We start from the raw sequence: 24039 nt of genomic DNA, 5'->3' as shown, positions 1-24039 counted from the left end.
GGTATTCTGGTAGTCGGCCATTATCAAAATCCCAGTTCCAGTTCCATTTAACAACCATGTTGGGAGACGGTGGTCTGTGTTTTTGAACACATGTACACTTCAACACCAAATAAAACAACTTGGCGTTAAAGGGAGTCAAATAGGCGGACCATTGAGAGAAAAGCTGTTTAGATTTTGGAAAAATAAAGTGTCACCAGTGTTGCCGTGGGCTGCCCAGATGGAGGGGACCCATACCGGATAAATAATGCAGTGAGGTGACCTCAAATTTGAGAAACACGTGCATTAATTAAGCATTAACACTGACTCCTTCATGAGGAAATAAAGCTGTTTGACACTTCCTGCAAATATTATTCAATTAGTCGACTTTTAAGGACAATAGAATGAGTACAGAGCATTCAACTAGGTGTTAGCTTAGCTCAGAAACATGATACATTGTTGGTCACCATGCTATTCACCATATTTCTTCTTGATCACAATGAGAGGCTGGAATGAAATAAAACCATTTTGTTATGCTATCGGCTAGATTTTATATTTAGCCAACATTGTCATGTCATGGATGTACAAAGGAAAGAAGTCTCAGCAGCGTAACAAACCTACTGGTGTCAAATGATTACCAAGAACGAGTGTTTTCCACACTGAGCTGCATTGTTTTGCTGAGTTCAGCTGACAATCAATTCAGGTTGCAGGTCAGAGGTCAGAACTCGCATTAGGACGGAGCCGCCCACTCTCTGCAGGGAGCATTTCCTGCGGCTGTCTGCATGTTTCAGCCAATGGGAGGTCAGTCACCAGAGGTCAGAGGTCAGAAAGGGTGTATGAATAAAGCTAATTAGCTTCTCTCGCACGGATTCCAAAAATTGCAGACTGTCCCTTTGGAAGTATCCAGTGTTCACCCTTCAGGTCCGGATAATGTCCGTCATGCAGCCTTTAACTGATCGGTGGCAAAACCATTTTGCAGGGCGACCCCGAATACTTGTCACCGGCACATGTGAGCGTCTGCTGCCGTCAGCTGTTCCACGCCATGAAATATCGAACCCATTCATCATCTACTTATTTATGACCAGTTCTGGGTCCATGGACACATAGGTTATATAGCTATAGTGGGACTTAGCGAAGGGTGGCGTTCGCTGTTTCAATTGTAACTAAATACTGATGCACAATAAAATCTGTAAGACAATAAAGGTGAATAATCCAAACAAACTTCATAAGGGTAAAAAAAGCTGTTTTATTTTAACTCTGTGTGTTTAAGAGCTCGGTGAGATTTAAAAGCTTGAAAATATTTTCAATTGTGATTATCAGAGAGGAGAAATATGGAATTTCTGTCTTCTTTAAAAAAAAAGAGATCAAATTAATCTTCTTGTGAATCCAGTAAACAAAGCCATTCAAGTCCAGGGTCCCCAGGCTCCAGTGGGGCCCGGGTCACATTTAGGGTCATCGTCGGGGAAATTTATGGGCACGGCGCTTTTCTGGTGGTGGTACAGCCTGGCCAGGAGGCGGTCCACAACTGCGGGGAACTGAGCAGACACCTCGTTTCTCTCTTCAGGATCCTTTTCTATGTTGTACAGCCTGACGGGTTTCTGAAGCTCCGCCTCAGAGGGCGTCGAATCGGAGCCGTTGTGACCAGGACGGGGAAACCAAATGTCACATCCTGGAGGAGGCAAAACACCCAAAAAAGTAGTGAGGAGAAATATATACATATAATAACACATTAATGTGGAAATGTTGCCTATTACTCCTGTAGGTCGAGGATCCGACTCCTTTTTTCCACCACTGATTAAAAGAGATAAGACCCGACCACATGGCTGCGCTTAAGTGTGCCTGATTTTCCACTTTCTCCTCAGACTAAACATGTCATAATGGGTGACAGAGGATACTGACCCGGGTAGCCAGTCAGCAGCTTCCAGTTTGAGTATCGGATGGCGGCATGAATGGACACATTGAAGCCAGAGTTGGTCCTGGAAGCTCCGCCGGCCACCTGAGCCAAAGTTAACGGGCGCCGCGTGCCAGGACCTGAAGAAAGAAGAGGACAGAGCCGATCATGCAGGTCATCTGTTGAAAAATCAAGTGAGAGAATTCGCTGAGGAAGGTATTGGACCACCACTGGATACAACCCCCCTCTGTCAGTGTTGATACCAGATTTTAGCGCATACCGGCGAATCACAGCGAGTATCGAGTGAGGGTGTGAAAATAAATACACCAATGAGGGGGACCTCTTCTTCTGCAGTAGAATTAATAGTGACAGGAACTGAATGGCAGAGAATTACTTCAAAACAATATTTTCCTTAAAGATCACACGTTCCCACAAATACAGGGGGAATGTGGTCAATTCAGCACAAGCCTTCCATTTCTGCCAAGCACAATGAATAATTTACCCTCGAGGGTTGTAGGACAGGTATTAAAAGGGTTAGAAGATAAGCAACAGTGGCTGTGGTTAACCTTTGGCATCAGTTTACCAGTTTAATATGGCGGAGGTGCAGAACTGTCCCCACCGGGGGTTATTTCACTTCTTATGGAAACGAACTCTTAAAAATGAGAAGACTGGGGGGTAAAAAAGGAATAAAAACAGATCTTGCCTTGACCCTGACAATGTGGTCCTCATTACACAGATTTGGCACACACAACCTGGGCACACAGTCAAATGGCCACCAATACAAACCCCAGGGTCCCCAGAAGAATAGCAAAAAGAGACACAAACAGGGCGCTGAATCATTGCAGAGATGTTGGAGATTTCTTATAAACCTGTTGAGAATTATCCAAGATTAAAGGCTCTGAAACCAGAATCTCTAGAAGGGAGAAACTAATCAGAGCTGGTTAACTCTCTGATCAGCTGACCAAAAGAGAGAAACCCACAAGAATAGCAACCAAGACATGTGTAACAAATTTTTCTTATTTTTCATCTAACCAAAGAAGAAAACTGAGGCTAACCTTATTTAGGAAAACTGTGAAAAAATACACGTCTCATGCACGTCAGGGTTCTGTGAGGTCTATCAGAGTCAGAGAATCTAAATCTCATTAAATTATTGGAAATGATAATACACAGAACACAGTAATGAGTATTAAATGGAGTGTAATTTACTGATTGTTAATCTGCCTTTAAAGTGGCCCTGTTGTTTTAATTCCATCATCTTCTATGTTCTCTTTAATTAAGCAGCTGTCTTTCATGATGGAATGACTCGTCATTCAAGCTAATTTTATGCGGCTACAAGAACCACAGCGACATGACTGCAAGATTAAAACATTTCCGCGGCCGTGCAACAAAAGAGCCCAACTGAATCGGATGGTCTAGTAAATGACATGTGGGTGTTTTAACTGCTCTCGCATTGGATTGATCGGGATCGCTCAACACGGCGTCAAATTAATGACCGAGTCGGGCTCAGATTCCAGAGTGTTTGCTGTTACGGAAGAAGGTGAGCTGATAAATAATTCAGGGTCTGCATACATCAGGGAGAGATTTATGCTAGGGGGGCCCTGGTTCTTCTTGGTTCTGACATCCAGGTCTTCGCATGAAGACAGCAGTGCCTCAAATCAGGCCTTCCTCATCTGGATCCACAGCAGGAGACACCACAAACAGAGAGCAACAAGGTGGAGGCAGAATTGGGGGGGTTGATTTAATGCTTGAACTCACAAGATAACAAGCAAGAAGACGAGGGACCCCCTCGGTGTCGGGGATCCCACCTCTCACAAAGGCCGAGGGCACAGAAGGAATTCGGAAAAGCAATTCTAAAACTTAAAAAAAAAAAGAAAAAGAAAAAAAGGAATGAGGCCCTTTCATGAGGTTAAGAAAGACAAGAAGGCACAGAGAGAGAGGCCGGGAGAAAAAGGGACGAAACAGAGCAGCAAGTTGTCAAAGAGAGGCCGATTTAATAGCAAAGAGGAGAAGAAAGAAGCAATCTCAGCCTGGAATGCATCAAGAGGGAACGGTTGTCACTGCTGCTGATTAAGATTCAAACATAAAACATACGAGCCTCCAAAAGTGTTCTTGATGGAATCCTGTTTTGATCGTTTTTATTTAGATGCTAATGACCAGCAGTAAACTAGGATAATCAGAACCTGAAGAGAAATGTGACGCCCACACAAACAGAGGCCAAGCGAGGCTTTTCCCAGAACTCCGTGTTATTGCGTTTGGTTTTAATCACGCCTATCTCCAGGTCGAAGCCTCTAAAGGTTACAGAAAAACATCAATCACCAGTTCCTCGCAGCTCTTCGGTGCATCGCACCATCAGATCTTTGGATGTTTTGTGATGTCATTAGGTCAGTGACGATCGGATAAAGGCCAACATTGCAGCATCATAAACGAGTAAACTCAGTATTGCAGCAGGTTACAAGCATTTGTGGAGAGGAGAGAAGATGCAACGGGAGATGAATGTTGCAATGGTGGATCAAAGGATACCAAGACTCCTGACAATCTCTTCCATGCCCATAATGGTACATCTGTGAAGCATTTCGCTACAGTGGTACTCCTCCTTAGCCGCTGCTATTTTTGATGTGTAACTGGTGTGTGCATGTGCGCAGCATCCTCCGCAAAGTCAGAAAGAGTGACCTCAGACCCGGCCCGGCGAATTCTGAGTGGCTTAGACATGAATGAGACCACACCGCTGTGAGAAGAAAGGAGGCCGTGCCGAGGTCTATTTCCTGGAAACCTCGCTGCAATCCAAAGGGTTTAAAGTGTGAGGACACACACCCTGCTGTCAGGTGTGGGTAGGTCAACGACGCTGACGACGGTGACGAATCAGTATTTCGGCCTTGTTATCAGAATTCCTCAAGCGACACTGTTTTAACAAGTAGGATAACTATGAGCAATTTTGATGTAGTTTGTCTCCCTTTAACTTAATTAAACTGGATTTAAGACATCTGGCAGTGGTAAATTTCACATAAAAAGTAAGCCTTTGATACTGGTGGCTATGTAGAGATAAAAAAAAGAAATACGACCCATTTCAAATGTCAAGGACACCCCCGACTGTCATGGAGAGCAGAGATGTGGACAAGTGTTGACACAGCCACAGGAAGAATGGCTCCAAATGCTAACCTCGACACATTTCCCAACTTCCTGGGCAAGACAGGCATGACGAGTGAACTGGTGTGTATGTCTGCACGCTAAAGTTTGTGGGAATACCCATAAGTCTGCAGCCTTATTTTATTAGGAAAATAATGTGTTGCTTTGTTTGTTAAACACATGGGAAAATCTGCAAGGGAAGTAAGATCACAAAGGGCTCCATTGACAGGGAAAAGTTGGAGAGAAGTTCCTCCGTGAGGGGTGGAAGTGGACTTACAGGGAGCGATGTCGTTATACAGCGGGTCGATGTTGTGCAGTAGCTCCAGTCGGGGCGAGGCAAAGCCTTTGCTGCAAGATAAGAAAGTAGTGTAGCTTTCAAACGTATGAATACACACACACCCACATACACACACAACATGATGCCCGACGTGCACTGTAAAGTCCACTGGGATCTGTAAATCTAAAGCAGCTGGCTGTTGCTCACCAGCCAGTCATATGCTCTGACCGCAGTCCACCACAGAGAAAACACGCTGCTCTCGCTGACCACAGTGTCTGATAACACACCTAAAATAACTCGCTCTGCCCTTCCTGCCTACTGTTCCGCGCCTTCCTTCGGCTTCGGCGTCCCCCGGTTGAGCTGTTGCCTATAAAATAGCTAATTAAAAACAACTTAAGAGCTGTAAAGTGGGGACGTACGCGCCCCAGGTCGGTGTGCTGCTCGCACGGCGACGCCAGCAGCCTGAGGTCAGCTGACGTGCGTCAGACCAGTCGAGTCGAGTGAAGACTGCGGGTAGCAGTTTGCGGTACGGGCTAAGCCTTGATTTTCTGCTGGGGCTCTGCTGAAGCCCTCAATTTCACCTTCTCGACTGTGTCCACATTTAGTTGACCAGTACGATGTGTCAGTCAGACAGGGTGGTGACCTCCATCGTCTTATTTTCCAAAATAATAATTAAAAAAAAAAAAAGGAACAATGAAATGTAAAACACATAAAACGTATATGTTGGCAGCTAAAATTCTATTTAACAAAAAAGCTTTTATGAGTCTGAGCAAGGAGAGAGGATAAGGGGAAGGATGAGGAAAAAAAGATGGATTTGTGCACGAATGACTGATGGAATTTCCTTCTCTTTGAGCTCCATTGCCACAGTAACAAAGGGCTTATTGAAGAGGACACCGGGACAGAGAGGAGCAAGAGCAGAGACTGAGAGAAGAGGCACCCTCTGACCTGGCGTGACCCTCGCTCTAAGAGAATAACCCACCTGATTGTGTTCCACACGTCGAAGCCGTCCAGCGGCTTGGTGCCATTGGTGCTCCCTCCTGCCAGACCCACCAGCGTTGGCAACCAGTCAGAGATGTGGATGAGTTGGCGGCTGATGGTCCCGGGTTGCTCCAGCAGAGGGCTGGCGACGAATCCGACCCCCCGGACCCCTCCTTCCCACAGTGACCACTTCCTGCCTCGAAGGGGCCAATTGCTGCCCCCGGAAAGAGTCTGACCTCCATTATCTGCCCGACAAAGTCAGAGATGAAACATACTGACACACAGGACGAAGACGAAGCAGTAAATATGAAATATGGTGTCTGAAGTACAATTTTTGAAGTAAAATACGCTGGCTCGCATTTGATTAAAGATGGTTTTCCACATCAAGCATTGTTTAAAACACTGGAAGCGTATCCACTCCTTCTCACGTATAATCCTCGATCAATGAATTAGAGGCCTCGTACCCCAGCGACCACTGGATTTTGCCCTGGGTCGCCCATTAACAGCTCATTTCACATCGAGATGGCAACTATTACAGGAAATGGGCTGTACACCACTGGGGTGGACTCATTTCACTGTAAAGGAAGAATCTTTTGTTGTGAATTTTAAAATTTAGCAGGACAGCAGCAGGGAAAAACATCACTCATCTATTTTTTGGACAAAATGTTACAAACACACACACAAACACACACACACACTCACACACACACACACACACACACACACACACACACACACACACACACACACACACACACACACACACACACACACACACACACACACACACACACACACAGCTATCCCATATAAACACACGAAACCAGTCATATCCAGGCATCATCACACTTATCCAGGTCTTTCCTTCCAGCAGTGGAAGGTTATCCTAGTTCAGGAAGTAGTTCCCAATTCTCAGACAGTTCTGGAAAAGTCTGCTCTCATTCTTAATGCCTTTTCAGTCTGTTCCTGCGCTCCACAGGCCGCTTCTCTCTCTTTCGCTCCACCTCTCTCGCTCATCTGCTTACAGTAAATTCCCACTGAGGCTTTTGGTTTGTAGAAAATTTCAACAAAAAGGAATGTCAAGGTTAGGGCCCATTGATTTCCCGTTAAGTCTGACACATGTGGGTCAGTGAAAACAGCCTGCACATGAAATTTTTAGATGGTAAATGAGACGCACGAGTAATAAAGTCAATGATAGATCTAACCAATAATTGTGCATTTAAATCTGAGATGCTGAAGTCAGATATTACGCTACCAGTGCCAAAGAAGCAGCAACTGGAGAGCTTTTTGCGAGTGGCGGATCAGAAGCTTCGACATCTGCCCGCAAAACCAAATGTGTGGAGGAACAATGAAATAGGCCACCTACTGAAAGACCACCACTGGCATGAAAAACCTCACACTTTACTTTCACAGCATTGTTTCTGTCTACTAATCATCCCCCTTTAAAGGCCCCAGAAATAACCAAAAGTCGTCTACTTCAGATGCGATTCATTAGCAGTTCCACATGTGGGGCGCAGCGGGCACATGTTTAGATGATGCTGCATTTTAACCACACTATGCTCGTCAAAGCCAAGCCTGCGTGGACACGCTTCAATGTTCAGCGAGACCTCAGTCAGCCAGTTAAAGCGTTCCTGCGTGCATTTCAGCCTCCAAGTGAGACTCAAAATGCTCCATACACAAGAGACAGCTACACACTGCCCTCTAGTGGAGAGGTAAAGAGAAAAGGAAAGAGGCAATGATTGCAGCTCTTAAAGATTAGGATTATCCAAGTTTTAAAAGTAATGAGAATTGAGGAAGGTCGAAATAAAAAAAAGAATGCAGACACTGATAGGAGGAAGGCGCCATAAATTCTATTTTGAGGCTTCTAGCGGCAAAGTCATGCTCTACTGGTTTCCATTCTAATTGCTCAATCATCAAGTTAGTATGAGGTTGCATGAGATTCACCGATGAATTACAAGGGCTCAGCTAATGACACCTTACAGTCAGAATCTCCACAATGATTTATATACTTAAACTGTACGTAAGCATCGGCCCTTTTTAGTGATCCAAAATTATCCACATATATCAATCAATCAATGGTGCCCACAACTTTAAATGCATGTGACATACCTGTTGAGAATACGAGGACTGTATTCTCCCACAATCCTCTCTTTTGCAAAGCCAGAGTGATGTTGCCCACCGCTTCGTCCATTGCCGACACCATTCCCGCGTACGACCTGCGCGAGTGGTCTTGGATGAAACTGTATGGGGCAACATAGCGTTCTGGCACCTGCAGTGGCGCGTGGACAGCTTGGAAAGCCACATAGAGGAAGAGAGGCTAAAAAGAAAAAGCATGTGCTGAGCGGTATGATTCATTGTGGCAGCTGAACAGAGTTTGGATAATCTAGCACTGGATGCAATATGCAACATCAAGAAGATGTCACCTCGGTAGAGGTGTGTTTTTCGATGATGCTGACGGCTCGCTGGCTGAACAGCTCGGTGGAATACGTTCCTTTGTAGCTCCTGGCAACAGCCTCTGCTTCCCGCAAGTCCAGCGCACAGCGAGTTAGGTTGAGAGCAGAAATGGGATGACAGCGGATGTGAGTGTAATAATCCTCGCTGCCTGTCAGGTAGCCTGAGCACACAGTGGAGGTTCATTCAGTTAACAGTTCAGCTGTATCACCCACTGTCTCTCAAAGGATTTTTACCCAAGTATGAGTCAAAACCCCGCCGGGTAGGCAGGCAGTCTTTTTTGTACATGCCCAGGTGCCATTTGCCCACCATATGAGTGGCATAGCCTGCCTCCTTCATCAGCTGAGGGAGCAATTTCTCATCCAAAGGCACGCAGTAGGGCTGACAGGGCCATATGATCTGGTGCTGCATGCCCGTATGGATCTATAAGCACAGACATGCTGCTCAGGAAAAAGTGTGTTTTTAGTTTACAAAAAGAGGAACCGTCGCTCTTTGTGGTAACACTGTTGCAAACCAACAGCCTTGTAAAAGCTTCTCTTAAAGCGGCTTGACCGGTTCGCTTGCTCCACTTTTTGGTCACATCAGGAAGGATTTTGAAATCATGTATGCAGAAATGTTCTTAAAATTAATGTCATCATTTTCAAGATGTTGTCTCAAGTGATCTCAGTGTTAAACTTAAAACACACGAACAGATATTGTTCAACATATACAAGATTCTACATTGTTTTTAACACAATTTTAAATAGGTGAACTACATATCTCGTGTGTTTCTGCTGATATTTATATAGCTTTCAATGATGTGACTGTATTATTCATATTTTTACGGTTTGACATAATTGAAGTTGAAGATAAAGTGCAGTTGTTCGGGGATTTTACCTGATATCTTCCAGTCATGAGCTGGTTTCTGGAGGGGGTGCACAGAGGCTGAACGTAGTAGTTCTCCAGACGGACTCCTCCGGAGGACAGTTTGTCCAGGATTGGTGTTCTAATTTCGGAGAGATGGTAGCCGACATCATACCAGCCAAAATCATCTGCAAGAATGAAGACGATGTGAGGCTGCTTAGCCGCTAGAAATCCAGGAAAACTCAAGAAGAGCCCGGTGATAATAAGAAAACTTGCTAACGCCATCGTATCTACGTCTTATTTTTCATTAGTTCATTAGTGCCATTGAGTTCCCAGAGCGTAACTTTTGAATTCGCCCAAAGATGGGCCAACTGCTAGTGTTCATGTGCGGTAACTCAGAAAACATAGTCTCAATAAATACACTGTACAACATCCTGGTTTAGTTGAACTTCAAAAACTTCCGTAAATATGTCAGGTGACACCCAGCAGCCAATCAGGTAACTTGAAGTAGCAGCCAATCACATGACTCCAGAGTATACTTGGCACTACCATGTATCATTATCTTGTAACTACCTTATATTCAATTATGATATTCTTTTAATGATTAAATATACTTAAGGGCATATATAAATATTATGTGTAACTACGGTCACAATAAACATTTTATCTTTAGAAAAGATTGATAGTTCTATTTAAATTATACCATTTATTATACATGAGAGCAGTGTTGGGGAGACTAAAACTACGGGTAGTTGAACTTGTATTTAAATTGCATCCATATTTATATAGCTGATATAGTGCTAAACAAAACTGGCTGTCTGATTAAAACTTTGAGAACCTGTTCATGCGTCCTATCAACAAACGGTTCTGCCCTGGTGTCTAGGCCAGGGGTCGGCAACCCGCGGCTCTGGAGCCACATGTGGCTCTTTGGCGCCGCCCTAGTGGCTCCCTGGAGCTTTTTCAAAAATATGAAAATGGAAATTGTTTTAATATAATTTCTGTAGGAGGAAAAACGTGACAAACATTCTTAAAGTTTTCCAATGCTGTATATATGTGTATAATAAATATTTAATTTCAACCTCTCATTATAATGGAAGTTAAACTTAAAGCTCCATCTACAGCAGAGCGGTCACGTGGTGCCTCATTCTCTCCAGGATGCGCTGCAGGGAAAATAAACATTTAATCATGAATGCTCATTATGTATTTGTAGCCTACTAATCATTTGGAAAGTAGGCTAATACAGCTAATATAGACACTTACAGCATGTGTTGCCTTTATTATAAGCCCTATAAAAGGCTTTAATTTTTTGCAGCTCCAGACAGCTTTGTTTCTTGTTTTTTTGGTCCAATATGGCTCTTCCAACATTTTGGGTTGCCGACCTCTGGCCTAAGCGAAGTTCCTGTCATAATTTTAAACATTGTTGTTCAAAGTGAACGGATCTAGAATATGTCTATATGTCTATAGACTACACTTGTCCTAGGGTAGAAATATAGTTTGTTCATTCTACGGCTGGGCTGAGCCACATGTATTTTTACAAGCAACACTTGCAAAGGAGCTTCTTCAACACAGTGAGAAGTGGATGTTTACTACATTGGACCTATAAGGGAGCATTTCTATCTTCATCACCAACCAAATTTCGTCAAGTCAAACCTCCAGATTTAAGACACATGAACACCTAATACAAACAATATTGAGGCTTTTTTCTTTTTTTATTAATCAGTTGTACAATAATTGAAAAATAGATTACAAAACTCTCAAACACGGTTATGGTGTTTACATATTTTTCAGACAATACTGAGAAATGAAGCTGCATTATTGTTCAAAATGCCAGTGGTCTTTGTCAGATAAGCACAATGGTTGACCTGTAAACATTTATTCATGGAATTACAAAAATTACTCTTCCAACAATGTGAGGTGCAAAAACATCACTTATTGTTTCCCTGCTTGTTGAAAACTTTAAGGCGGCAAGAATTCTTGCTTGCCTTTTCTTTTAGCTTCCTTCTACTTCAGAGCAACAAGAGGAAGTGCAAAAGCCAGTGTCTCATTCGCCCTCAGCATAACACACTAATGGTTCAGTCGGACAGTCCTTTTTTAAAGAATACTCTTCTTCATGTATCACAGTGAAATATTTTCCCATTAGCATTAGCACTGACAGTTAATGCTTATACTTTGCCCTTTGCTTTCTTCTGCAGCCGGGTCCGTGTGGGTTCGGTGAGGACCAAGGGCTCCTGAACAACCATGGCTGGGTATTTTCTCCCCAGAAGCTCCACCTCCACCTTCTGTCCTACAGAACACAGTTCCAGAGGCAGATAGGCGAAGGCCAGACTCTGCTGGGTACCGTAGCTGTAGGCTCCTGATGTGGTGTTGCCAACCACCTGGAGAATAATAGGAGGGCTGAAGATTAAATACACATGGATACAACCACAACTGACCACAGGACAAATTGGATGCTCACCTTGCCGTTGTGCCAGACGGTCTCATTGCCTTCAGGGTCAATATTATCTGTATCCAGGGTGATGTAGGACAGTTTCCTCTTCAGGCCCTTTGCTTTTATCTCCTGAAGGGCTGCTTTTCCAATAAAGTCAGCAGGCTGGAACAAGTACAGAAGCAAACACTGTATTGACTTGAAAACTGGAATGGATAATTAATGCATGGGGAAAAGGGCAACAATTACCTTATTTAGTTTAATGAAATAATCTAATCCGGCCTCCAGAGGATTGGTGTCACTGTTCATCTGGAAAGATCACATTTGCAATTTGTAGACACTAACAAAAAAAACCTCTTATTTTATAGTAGGTGTGTGACTTTGTATAGACCTCAGCACCCCAGCCTCTGAAGCCCTTTTCAAGTCTGAGGGAGGACATGGCGTAGGTGCCGAAGTTGTCGATGCCTTCATCTTTTCCTGCTTCCATCATGGCCTGATACACAGCTGCCATGTTCTTCTGGTCGATGTAGAGCTCCCAACCAAGCTCACCTAAACACACATTGAGTTTTAGCTGCAGAATCTTGGTGCCGAAGCTGCACAGTCCTAGCAATCTGATCAGCATAATGGGAAAGGTATAAAGGCCAAGGATTTCACTTAACACAAAACTGAAAGTGCATTTAACTGATATATACGTTACCCGTGTAGGAGATCCGGATAGCCCTTACAGGAATGCCAGCTAACTGGATGGATTTACACTGCAGGAATTTGAATCCGGCATCACTTAAATCCTCATTTGTCAGTTTCTGGAGAACTTTACGTGAGTTGGGTCCTGCGATGCCCAGCACGCCTATGTCTTCTGTTACGTTGCTGATATCAACTTCATATCCGCCATCTTGGGCCTCAGTCTCAATCCAACTGAAAAGAATCCGGAGAGAAAGGAGATACTGTATGAGGAAGGGCAAAGTTGACTGCATGGGCCACCACTAGAGGGATCTACACACACTACACACGTTGTATCGGTCCTTAATGGAACCTTTGGTTTGAACCACCTCAGACTGTACTGTATATATTTGTGTGCTGTGGGCTTACTCCTTCCTGATTGAAGAGAATGGGGGGTGTTGTGTTAACGGTTGCTATGGGCTATTAGGTTTAATCTAAAACATATCGTGAGAGCATCTTGTTAAGCAAAGTCTCAGTGTGTTTTATGAGAACTTTTACATGTAACCCAGGTGTCCACGGTCATTCTAAGTATTTTATATAATTTCTGCAGTTTGACAAACATGCATTTGTGGTACAGCAGCACTTTTTTTTTTTTTAAATCCTTGAGAAATATTTTAGATCCCAGTAATATGAGTACAGATATACAGACCAGAGCATAAACCATAGGGTCAACCAAACAGTTTTCTCCTGATTATGAATATTTTACCTGAGGTCATGTCCTTCTGACCCAGAGCCTGTGATCAGTAAGAACTCCCCAGGTGTCAGCTGGGTGATGGTGAGCTCAGCAAAAACTTTTCCTGCTGGTGTCAGCATGTGGCTAATATTGGTGACGCCCACCTGAAAAACCGAAGGTTGAAGAAAATCAGGACTGTAAAGGCAGCGGACTATTTTAAATGTGCATAAAATGTGTGGCTGCACATTTCCAGTTGCAACAGATAAATATTTTACAGACTAGATGTGCCTGTTTCACCTTGGGCAGCGTGTTTGCGACCAGACGGTCCAGCAGCCTGTTCGAGTCTTTTCCTTTCACGATAAACTTTGCAAAAGGCGTCAGGTCGATCACCCCGACCTTCTCCATCACCAGCTGGTACTCTCTTCCAACTGGTTTGAACCAATTTGTGCGCCGAAAACTGGGCCTTAGGACAGCACATCGTAGATATTATATAGGCCACAAGGGCTTAATTTTAGAAAGTCAAAGAACTGTTAAAGTGTGATTAATAAACTCCTGCAAAAAGATGTTTGCATTAACTCAAAATCTTACTTGTATCCAGTTTCATCTCCAGGTTTGTAGAACCAGTGAGGTTGTTCCCAGCCGGCGTGGAAGCCCATAGACCCTTTATCTTTCAACAGCTGGTAAACTCCACTCTGCCGATAAGTTGGTCGACCGGCAAAACGCTCCTCTTTGGGGTATCCAACTAGAATGAAGAGGAAAAGGCAGCAAGATGTGATAAGAAGCTCTTTTTTTTTCTTGACTAAACGTGCTTGTTGATGATTTTCTTTCCCTTACCGACATTGTTGAAGCCGTAGGACTCCCGAGCTTTGGCGCACAGGAAAGGCACATCGACCCATTTGCTGTAACGGTTGGGGTCACATTCGATCAGGTCATAAGGAGGTTCTCCATTTCTGATCCAGTCACTCAGGAACTTGCCTATACCACCGGCATGGATCACTCCATAACTGAAAGGAGTCCAAGGCTTGACTGGTCATTATTTTGTAAAGGGAAAAAAATCTACCGAAAGTTGTTTTTTTTTAAAGTCCAACATGTACCCAAAACCAATGGCTGTCCAGTAGTTGCGAACACCTTGGTGTGGTCCCACCATGGGCAGAAGGTCAGGGGTGTATGTGATAGGTCCAGATACAATGTTGACGATGTCAGCAGTCTTCAGCACAGGGACCATCTCCATGGCCATTTCGACATGCTCCATTATCCTGTCAAGGTCTGACTCAAAGAGCTCCTTACCAAAGCCTACAGGAACCAAAAGCTCAGTTAAATCCAAACCTGTCTTGGGTTTACCAACTCTTCATCCTTAACAACTGACCTGGAGGTACTCCGTCTGTGACCCAGGAGTCCTGCAGTTTCATCTTCTCCATCTTCTCATAGGGGCCAAACAGAAGACCGTCCCGTTCTTGCCGCAGGTAATAAGAGCCCTCGAGGTCCCTGATAACCGGCAGCTCCTTCTTCAGAGCCTTCACCTCTGGTACCGTTGCTGTGACTACGTACTGGTGATGCACCGGGATGGTAGGATGGTCAAACCCGATCATTTTCCCCACCTCCCGGGCCCAAAAACCTAAAAAGAAACCCAGAAAGATTTGAATTTGTGTGTTTTAAAATGTGTTGCTGTTTGTGTTTTGAGCTGTGGTACCACCAGAGTCTCCGCTTCTACTGGGCAGACAATTTAACTGTATCTCAGGTATTAGATGGCTAGAGGGACCATTCCTGTAATTTGAGCTCCAGTCAACCCCACCCCCCAAGATAACTGCAGCCAAATCTTTGTGGCTATTTTGTCTGATGGAAATTACAATATTCTATATCTGGAGTGGTTCGGTTCTGCAGCTCATCTGAGCACGGCAGTGCTTGATTTGGCCGAGCTGCACCAGCCAAACACTGACCTGCTGTGGATAAAAACAACTATAATGAATGAGGCCCTAGCTGGGACATTGTTGCTGTGTCTGAGTGTGAGAGCAGAGCTGCTGGAACACCAAGCTGCCAATGCTTTAATCAGTAAATTTAAATAATATGCAGATATTAAGGAGTGTAGACATAGCAAAATGTGACCAAGTCTGTAACCTATGACATGGTTTATGTTCTGTATATATATCCAAGTAAAGTTTATCTGGATATGTGTGTTCATTGCGCAACCCCTCACCCACAGTTAAAGTCCCAGTTTAGGCAGGAACTGGGCAACAAGGGTCATAACACACACAGACAAACATTCATTCATTCGTTCGTTTACACAGGGTAAGTGTTGGAGGGAGTCAACATGCTCATAAAAAAAAGCTAAACCTTCAAAAATGATGAGACGCACATACATTTCTAGATATCTGCATGTGAACCACGTAAAAAACAGGTTAACACACCCAAAATATTACCTTATATAACAGTAGACTACAACCAACCAAGATCAACAGCTCCTGGATAAACAGTAAAGCGATTCACAGTAGCTCGACTGAGTTCAAAAAAGAAAAGTGGTCGTGCATTAGTCCCTGGGTGCAGGAGAGGACAGGAAAATTAGCTAATTAAAGTCAATTAAAACAGTATTAAAACAACGGGAGAGGATTCATGTGAAGAATTCCCCAGTCTTTCCTCAAAGAAAACAAACCCAACAACAATATTTACTATTCTAGAACATTTAAAATGTGTATACAGCTGATAAAGGGACAGTACAATTCTCCAATTCACAAATGATACATTTAAAATTTCATCTCCTGGATTAAAAAAGCAGCAAAATGCTGTTTGTCAGGAGGAGTGCAGGTGGTGCTGACACAAGATTGGATGGAAAATGATAGGTTGATGTGTTTGGATTGGCTGGCAGGAGCCGTGAGGTCAAAAGGCAAAGTGGTTCTGAACAGAACTGGCTGGAACCAGCGTAAAACTGGGTGAGAAAATATGGAACAGGAAAATGGAGCATTGTACGGTTCTGCAAGTCACTACGGTGGCAGAATTACTTCAGTGTTTGATTTCTTCTGCAGTTTCAATGAAATAAAATGGATATATAGTTTAAAAATAAAACAGAGTTGTTGACACGTGGCACTCTCTAGACACAGGGCTGAGCGAGTCCCTAACCTGCTCGGTAAACATGCAACAGCAGCAGGGATGAATGGAATCGCTGCCAGTAAGATCCTCCTAGAACTGGTGTGACCCAGTCTGAGCCTAAAACTCATTCTGCTGAACCCTGCATGTGGTGGTCTGTGCGAGCAAAGGTCTCTGGTTATGGAGTGTCCACAGATAACAGGAAGTACAGTAACGCGCATGCGGAACGGGTCTCTTAAACAGCAACACTTAGAGCTGGAATAAAAATAGTAGAAAGTGATTTAAGACCTGGCACTTTAAATCCGAAGACACACTTCCCACCATCTGTGAGAACGTCTGTTGATTCGAAAACTGAAGTACGAACCTGTTGCGTTCACAATACGATTGGCAAGGATGGTTCCATGAGGAGTTTGGACATCCCACTTGCCATCAGCTCTCGGGCTGAGCCCGGTGACAGGGGCCGGGTTGTAGATCTGGGCACCGTACATTCGGGCGCCAGCAGCGAGCGCCATAGTGAGGGAGTAAGGGTCGATGTGGCCGTCTCCTGGTGTGTACAAACCTGCCAACACCTGATTGATTTAAAAAAAAAATAAAAAAATAAAAACTTCATTATGGTGGCTTTAATGGATCATTTCCCTCACAATCAACACATCTTAAGTGGTTTTACATACAGACCTTGTCCATATTAAGCAGAGGGAAAAGTTCCTTGACTTTTTCTGGTCCTATTAAATACTGTTCGGTCACGTGCCAGTGTGTGCGGGTCATCTGATACTTCATCTCATCCACCCGAGCTGGTGAGGAAGCAATACGGACGCTGCCAGGCTGGTGAAGGCCGACCGCCTGCAGAGGACGATGGTAAGAATGGTGTCAGGATTAAAACAACGACATGAATGGAAGAGGAGCGGCGGAGCCTCACCTGCCCTGTTTCAGCCTCCAGGCGCTCGTACAGTTTAAGACTGTCATAGTGGACCTTCTTGAGGTTGATGCCCGGGTGGTAATAAGTTGTCAAACCCGCCTGGTGCAAGAAAAACAGTCAGCCATAACAGCAGTAATAAAACATTCACCAACCAAATTATCTGCCTGAAAAGAATGCCTCTAAAGGACAGGTTTGAACCCATCCACCTCAGGACCGGTATCACATGTCATAGGTATTAATAGCACCGCGCTGATGAACAGTGAGTGAATGAGAGGAAGGAGGTCAAGAACAAAAACCTCCAAATACTGAATAACATGTGTAGCTTTATTTACTTGCAAAAAACCCCCCCACTAATAATAGTTATAAAAACAAAGCAATTTAAGCTAAATCAATTGGCAATTTAATCGAACGTCACCATCATGCTCATTTATTGGAAATGGCTATCTCTGAATCAGTCAAATGAATTTTAAATTAAAATAGAATTCGGAGAAATTACGCTGGTGCAGACATTACGCAAGAATGGTGACCGATTCTTTAATAAAAATAGACATTTGTCCATTTAGGGCATGCTGAACTGGTCAGACTCACAGCGTGCCAGGTGGATCCAGCTGTCAGGTCGGACTTCTCCAACAGCACCACATCCTTCATGCCACTTTTGGCCAGGTGATAGGCCACGCTGGCCCCCACACACCCACCCCCGATGATCACCGTTTCCGCGGTGTCTTTCCACCTCTTTCCCAACACCGAGGCTGCATCGCTGGAAGAAAGGAAGGACGGGTCACATGTGAGGCTGAAGGCGCACCCCCCGAACTTTTACGCACACAAGAGTTTGCTCCAGCGGTTGAAAACGAACGCCTCACCTCTCTTCTGCGTGTGTTCTTGCCGTGCAGCTTATTGTCCTCACGGATCCTGGAATTGCGCCATGACAGGCTGCCAAATCTTTGCGCAAATGAGCGCTAACCAGCTGCAGTATCCGCGACATGGCCGAGACTCCGTTAAGAAAGTCTGCAATAAAGCATAATCAGCGCCTCTCTTGCAGGACTCCAATGCTCAGATTGGAGACAAATACGCGAGTTTGCTGCTGACAGGTGGTACTCCCACAAGATCAAGTCGAAACTTTACCCTGTTCAGCCTGATACGAGTTAACCCTTAGTGGTCCGTGGAACTGAATATAGGTCACAAAGGTTCCTGTCTGGAGAAAGCGTTTACATAAGGAGGGCAGCAATAAATGTGCAGAAGCAGTTTTACACAATGATATTTTGGAAGAAAGATAAACTGTACAACTCTTCCCTTTTTACAGTGTATTTTATCATGACAGAACCATCTTGCTGCAAGCTTAAGTGCTTACTTGTGCATTGCTCTGATATTAAGGCTCATCCTCTGGATCTCGAATGTCTTTACTGTGCTTCAATGGCAACGTCTCTGGTGACTGCTGCATTCCAGGCCGATAAAGTCTACAGCAATACCATCTGCACAATTCAAGCCATGTGACTTGTGGAAATTGTATGTAGCAGATATAAGAATCCAAATGGCTCATTGTGTTTGTTATTTGGGCTCTCCTGTGGAACACAGCCTCCAACCTAACCTAAGTTTCACACACAGCGTTCACAATATGTTTGGGACTCAGGGAGACATTTCAAGGATTGTTTGCTCTGGAATGCACCAAAGAGCTGATTGGACGACTAGAAATAAGGAGCTGGATAAAGTTTAACAAGGTGCAGAAAGCTTTACAAGCTGCAGGGTGGGAAAAAAACGTTAGGGTTGTCAGGGCAAGCGCAGCAGGTAAAGGTTTGAAAGAACATTATGTCCTTGAGCATGACAGAGGACTGTTTATGAGGCCCGACCAGCAACCAGGTAAGAGATTCCAGAACTGACTCTCAGACCCAGCATTCTTCTAAACTAGGTTATGTTTAACTGCCTTCTAGCTCTCACCAAAGGCCTCTATTATTGGTGACCTTTGTCTGGCGGCACCATCAGGTCAACTGAACTAAACTAAACTACTATCCAACTTCACCTTTACGTCTTTACTATTTTTGTGTACTTTGGTTATTAAAATATGGTGTATTTTCTTTGTGTTGTTTTATTTTAGGTATTTATTTATCCTACTTTGTATGCATCTATTGTGCTTTTCATACAAATGAAGTTGAGGGTTTTAAGACTTGCTTAATAAAATGCTCTTTTTCCACTTAAACTTCAAGTATTGCTGGAGCTGCTGAGCTGATCATGGGTGCACCACTGGCCATCACCATGGTAATGAAGACTCAGGGAAAATCTTTTGGACAATGTGCTTGCTGAATCCTGCTTATATAATCCTAAACATTAAGGACAGATAATAAATGATTATCTGTCATTGTTAAATATAAATAACACATGCAAGCCTCTTTCTTTTACATTAACCCACTTTAAATGCAAATCACGTTTCAGCTATTGTTCTGTTGAGACTATTACGTTCCTCAGCAGAAAACATATTTCATTAACCATTTACACGATTTACACCATACACTATTTGATCCTTACAGAGTAGATAAATGTGAAACTCTCTCCAAAAGCGTCATTTCCAACTTATCCAAGAATCTAACCTTTTGATATACCACTTTATTTAAATGATACCAACTTAAAGGATAAAACCCTACATTATGTTATGTTATTATATTATCGACTAAATACTCATCGCCGTGTTGTTGTTGTTTTTTATTTTAAATAGCCCATAAAGTTCCGAGTTAAGGGGATGAGCTGCATTGAGGCAGCTCTAGAGTTACAGGCGCGCCACACCCTGCGACTATAAATGCATCGTGAGCGCCTCCGTGAAGCCCTTCCCAAACTCTGAAGCCCCGGAGAGCGAAGAAAGACTCACTGCTGCAGAAATCATGGCACCCGCGGCGAACAAGAAGGTAAAACATCGGACAAAACTCGGCCGAATTACCATTTATCCTCTCGCTGATTCTTTTTGCACGCCTTTAAAACGCGCAGGGCATTTTGGAGCGTCTGGATGCAGGAGAGATCGTTATCGGTGACGGAGGCTTCGTGTTTGCACTTGAGAAGAGAGGTTACGTAAAAGCAGGACCGTGGACACCTGAAGCCACCGTGGAGTACCCCGAAGCCGGTACTATTACTTCTACTACTGTGCTTGCGCAATGCTGGTGAAGTTTCCCAGCTGGAATGAAGTTGTAGGCGCGGTTTTAATTGTATTTCTTTGTCTTTTTCTCTATGTTTCAGTGCGCCAGCTGCACAGAGAGTTCCTGAGGGCGGGTTCTGATGTCATGCAAACGTTCACTTTTTACGCCAGCGATGACAAACTAGAGAACAGGGGCCACGCTCAGCGCTTCACCGTCAGTGAACGCACCATCTTTACACTCTCATGTGACTGCAGCTGCTCCAGAAATGTCAAATTCACTTTTTTGTCGTGGGGGCGGGGAGATGGCAGTTAGAAAATGAGCCTTGGCTATAGATCAGGTCGACAACTGGCAACTTGCATAAAGACGCACGGGGTGGTGGTGGCAGAAAGGGGGTGGAACACCGAAACTTAAGTCGTAAAAACTTTTGGAGTTTCTGCAACTGGCTTCCGCGTTTCTTCTTGTTAAAAGCAATTGATAGTTATTGCACCTCCTGTAAGTTTACTGTATTTTCATGTTTGTGTCAAACTTTATTCACAGGATTACAGGACCGGAAGTAATCTTATACATGAGCGTTAGGAGCCGGTGTCAATTTTGTGACACTGAACGCTGATTATGACCTTGATAGATCTCTGCCACACATGAATATCACTTGTCACACCCTGACCCCCCCCCTCCCCACACACACACACACACACACACACAAAAACACACACACACTTAGTGTCCAATTTTGTGCAAAATACCCGGGTGTTATTTACAAACCTGCATCACATAGTGGAATATAATCAATGGCACCAGGGATGATGTGTGCTGCCTTTTTTCCTCAAAGGGGACACAAATAAATGAAGCAGCCTGTGACCTGGCCAGGGAGGTGGCCAATGAAGGCAATGCCCTGGTGGCAGGAGGAGTCTCTCAGACCCCAGCTTACCTTAGCTGCAAGAGTGAAGATGAGGTCAAGGCTATCTTCAAGAAGCAGCTTGACGTCTTTGTGAAGAAAGACGTGGACTTCTTGATTGCAGAGGTAATCCTTCTTTCCCCTGTGTAAACACTGTGATAAGGAACAATTTAACGTGTTAAATGTACTGTAAAATACAGGATAAGGGGAAATTAAGGAGGGGCAGGTGCTCGGTCCTTATAATCTGTTTTTTCCAATGCTTTGGAGTCTGTGAGAGTTTAGAAAATTAAAATGATTTTTAAGGTGGATACCAGGATTGCGGCCTCACGAGAAGATTAGCATTGATGCAACTATTGCGTGCTCATTATCTGAGTGAGAGTAACATTGATTAATACTGTATAACTGAATTATCAGGGTTTATTTAGTTTATTGAAATGGGTTAATGTTTGTCAATGGATGAGTGTGGCTTCTTTGCTGTTGCAATAACTTGTTAACCATTTGGGGGCAGCAGATACCAGAAGCAGCGACTGGAAATGACCAATACAGCTCTGAAGACGGTTCAACTAAAGCTGCAATTATTTTCTTTTATTGTCAGTACTTTGAGCATGTGGAAGAGGCTGAATGGGCCGTACAGGTTCTGAAGGCTACTGGGAAGCCTGTGGCCGCCACCCTGTGTATCGGACCAGAAGGTGATCTGAATGGAATCAGCCCCGGGGAATGTGGTGTCAGACTTGTCAAAGCTGGTATGTACAGAATGAACCCAATACAGCTTGCTACTGAGAACAGCTGAAACAGACATTGTGTACTTCTTGATAAAAGATAATAAAATGACAAATTCTTTGAGCATTTTGGTTAAAGAAGTCTTTGAGCATGTTGCATAATGCAGCCTGAGCTTTGAATACACTGACATTAGAGACACCAGTCAAAACTACAACTACTCCATTGTCCTTAAATAAATGGAGTCTCAAGGAAAGGCATTTACTTAAGTGCTCTAAGAATGTTTTTGGAGTAATTTGTCGACAGCTTTTGACAAGGTCAGGAATAAAAGAACTAAAAGGTTCCATGTTTTGTGTTGTTTAGGAGCTCAGATTGTGGGCATCAACTGCCATTTTGACCCAGAGACCTGTGTGAAGACTGTGAAGATGATGAAGGAGGGCGTGGAGAAGGCTGGACTAAAGGCTCATTACATGTCCCAGCCGCTGGCTTATCACACTCCTGATTGCAACTGCCAGGGCTTCATTGATCTCCCCGAATTCCCCTTTAGTAGGCAGGCTCCCGAAGACTCTAATTCAGATTTAAATAATATATTATTTCACCAATATTCTGTCTGGCAGGTCTGGAGCCCAGGATACTGACCAGATGGGACATGCAAAAATATGCCCGGGAGGCCTATAACGCTGGTATCCGTTACATCGGTGGCTGCTGCGGATTTGAAGCCTATCATATCCGTGCCCTGTCTGAGGAACTGCAGGCTGAGAGGGGTTTTTATCCTGCTGGCTCAGAGAAACATGGCAACTGGGGCAGCGGTTTGGAGATTCACACAAAGCCTTGGGTCAGAGCCAGGTATAGACCACCATTCTTCATATTTTTATATATCTAGTGTGGTAAAATGCATAAATCCTAACTCATCACACCGTAGGGCTCGTCGTGACTACTGGGAGAAGCTGAAACCTGCTTCTGGTCGTCCCTTCTGCCCCTCTTTGTCAGAACCCGATAGCTGGGGTATCACCAAAGGCCATGCTGACCTGATGCAGAAGAAGGAGGCCACCTCACAGGAGGAAATGAAAGCTCTTTTTCAAAAGGCTGACAAGTGTTAGTGAAGACCTACTGGACAGCAGTTTCTGAAGTTTACATAAATATGTGAAAATCTCATGCTGTGTCTTTAGGACCATTTGTATTCAGTCTTGATGCTTCAGGTTGAACCAGAAATTGGGGTGACTGGTGTTTTCCTCACTTAAAAAAAGCTATGAATTCAATCAGTAACCCTCTACAGATGCCTCACGCAGTTATGAACGATCATAATGGATAGCAATAAAAATGGAATCTCTGGTTTCACTTTAAAGTTGCAAAACAATGAAAATGAAATAAAAAATATTGAAACCTATTAAACTTTAATGGCATGTTACTTTCTGGAACCTATTTTAAAAAATAATAATAATAATAATGCAAATTTGAAACTAAGTTCCCATAAGCAGAAATGTGTTCAAGTTCCAAAGCATTAAAACTATTGAGAATCAACTGCAAAAAACCTGCAGACATTATTTCAGGAGAAAACTGATATCTTCCATGAAAATATACTGTTCTGCATGGAGTATAAATCTAGCAAACACAAAATGCTCAAAGAAGCACTGTTAAAAAAATCTTTTCTTATCACAAATTTTGGATTTTAACATTGTTGAGCAAGTCAGAATGTTTTCAGATATTTAAACAACATATATTGTGTGTATTTAAAATAAACAATATAATGGACCAAAAAGAACCTGTAGAATGTCTACAAAATCTAGAAAATTCAATTTAATATATTCAATATTAACATTACTGCTTATATTAGTTAAAGTGTAAGGGATGAAAGACAAATTCCAAATGTGTCTACTGTACTACAGTACTATCAAATCTATTTTAATCGGTGCGTGGAAAACCGCGTAAGAGTAACTTTTGTTCCAAATGACTTGCCATA

The 24039-nt window shown here is 43.5% G+C and overlaps 3 protein-coding genes across 4 annotated transcripts; 1 reads left to right on the top strand and 2 right to left on the bottom strand.

Annotated features, from left to right (window-relative positions):
* Window positions 1-1201: 1201 nt before the first annotated feature.
* Window positions 1202-10009, bottom strand: arsb (arylsulfatase B). The gene is made up of 8 exons (XM_003978116.3): window positions 9573-10009; window positions 8933-9119; window positions 8669-8859; window positions 8355-8562; window positions 6247-6490; window positions 5268-5338; window positions 1876-2007; window positions 1202-1645 (listed from the first exon to the last, which is right to left on the bottom strand). Exons 1-8 carry the CDS (start codon window positions 9822-9824, stop codon window positions 1380-1382), a joined length of 1551 nt encoding a protein of 516 aa, XP_003978165.1. The 5' UTR covers window positions 9825-10009; the 3' UTR covers window positions 1202-1379.
* A 1187-nt stretch (window positions 10010-11196) lies between these two features.
* dmgdh (dimethylglycine dehydrogenase) lies at window positions 11197-20413 on the bottom strand. Of its 2 annotated transcripts, XM_029837946.1 has the most exons (18): window positions 20275-20292; window positions 18474-18543; window positions 18212-18356; window positions 17940-18108; window positions 17352-17450; window positions 17111-17275; window positions 16800-17004; window positions 14724-14972; window positions 14452-14650; window positions 14192-14361; window positions 13946-14099; window positions 13655-13820; window positions 13391-13521; window positions 12662-12879; window positions 12356-12513; window positions 12214-12273; window positions 11995-12129; window positions 11197-11914 (listed from the first exon to the last, which is right to left on the bottom strand). In XM_029837946.1, exons 1-18 carry the CDS (start codon window positions 20275-20277, stop codon window positions 11702-11704), a joined length of 2709 nt encoding a protein of 902 aa, XP_029693806.1. In that variant the 5' UTR covers window positions 20278-20292; the 3' UTR covers window positions 11197-11701. The 2 variants fall into 2 exon arrangements, with proteins under 2 accessions (XP_029693806.1, XP_011617733.1); XM_011619431.2 differs by lacking the exon at window positions 18474-18543 and having other exon boundaries at window positions 20275-20413.
* bhmt (betaine-homocysteine methyltransferase) lies at window positions 20085-23466 on the top strand. Its single transcript, XM_003978117.3, has 8 exons — window positions 20085-20242; window positions 20322-20454; window positions 20568-20680; window positions 21297-21488; window positions 21958-22105; window positions 22443-22625; window positions 22697-22925; window positions 23002-23466. Exons 1-8 carry the CDS (start codon window positions 20219-20221, stop codon window positions 23177-23179), a joined length of 1200 nt encoding a protein of 399 aa, XP_003978166.1. The 5' UTR covers window positions 20085-20218; the 3' UTR covers window positions 23180-23466.
* Window positions 23467-24039: the final 573 nt, after the last annotated feature.

This window comes from Takifugu rubripes, chromosome 6 (genome assembly GCF_901000725.2).
Source record: "Takifugu rubripes chromosome 6, fTakRub1.2, whole genome shotgun sequence".
NCBI classification, from domain to species: Eukaryota; Metazoa; Chordata; class Actinopteri; order Tetraodontiformes; family Tetraodontidae; genus Takifugu; species Takifugu rubripes.
Note: the sequence above shows the minus strand (reverse complement) of the source record. Positions and strands in the feature narration are given on the sequence as shown.

Coding starts and splice junctions, on each gene's coding strand:
- dmgdh (XM_029837946.1), bottom strand. Junction 14,651..14,723: donor CACAGACGGAGTACCTCCAG/GTCAGTTGTTAA, acceptor TGGTTCCTGTAG/GCTTTGGTAAGGAGCTCTTT. Junction 11,915..11,994: donor CCGTCTGGCACAACGGCAAG/GTGAGCATCCAA, acceptor ATTATTCTCCAG/GTGGTTGGCAACACCACATC.
- arsb (XM_003978116.3), bottom strand. CDS start 9,824: ATGGCGTTAGCAAGTTTTCTTATTATCACCGGGCTCTTCTTGAGTTTT. Junction 9,120..9,572: donor TCATGACTGGAAGATATCAG/GTAAAATCCCCG, acceptor CTGTGCTTATAG/ATCCATACGGGCATGCAGCA. Junction 8,860..8,932: donor GGGTTTTGACTCATACTTGG/GTAAAAATCCTT, acceptor CTGTGTGCTCAG/GCTACCTGACAGGCAGCGAG.
- bhmt (XM_003978117.3), top strand. CDS start 20,219: ATGGCACCCGCGGCGAACAAGAAG. Junction 20,455..20,567: donor CGTGGAGTACCCCGAAGCCG/GTACTATTACTT, acceptor TCTATGTTTCAG/TGCGCCAGCTGCACAGAGAG. Junction 21,489..21,957: donor TGGACTTCTTGATTGCAGAG/GTAATCCTTCTT, acceptor TTTTATTGTCAG/TACTTTGAGCATGTGGAAGA.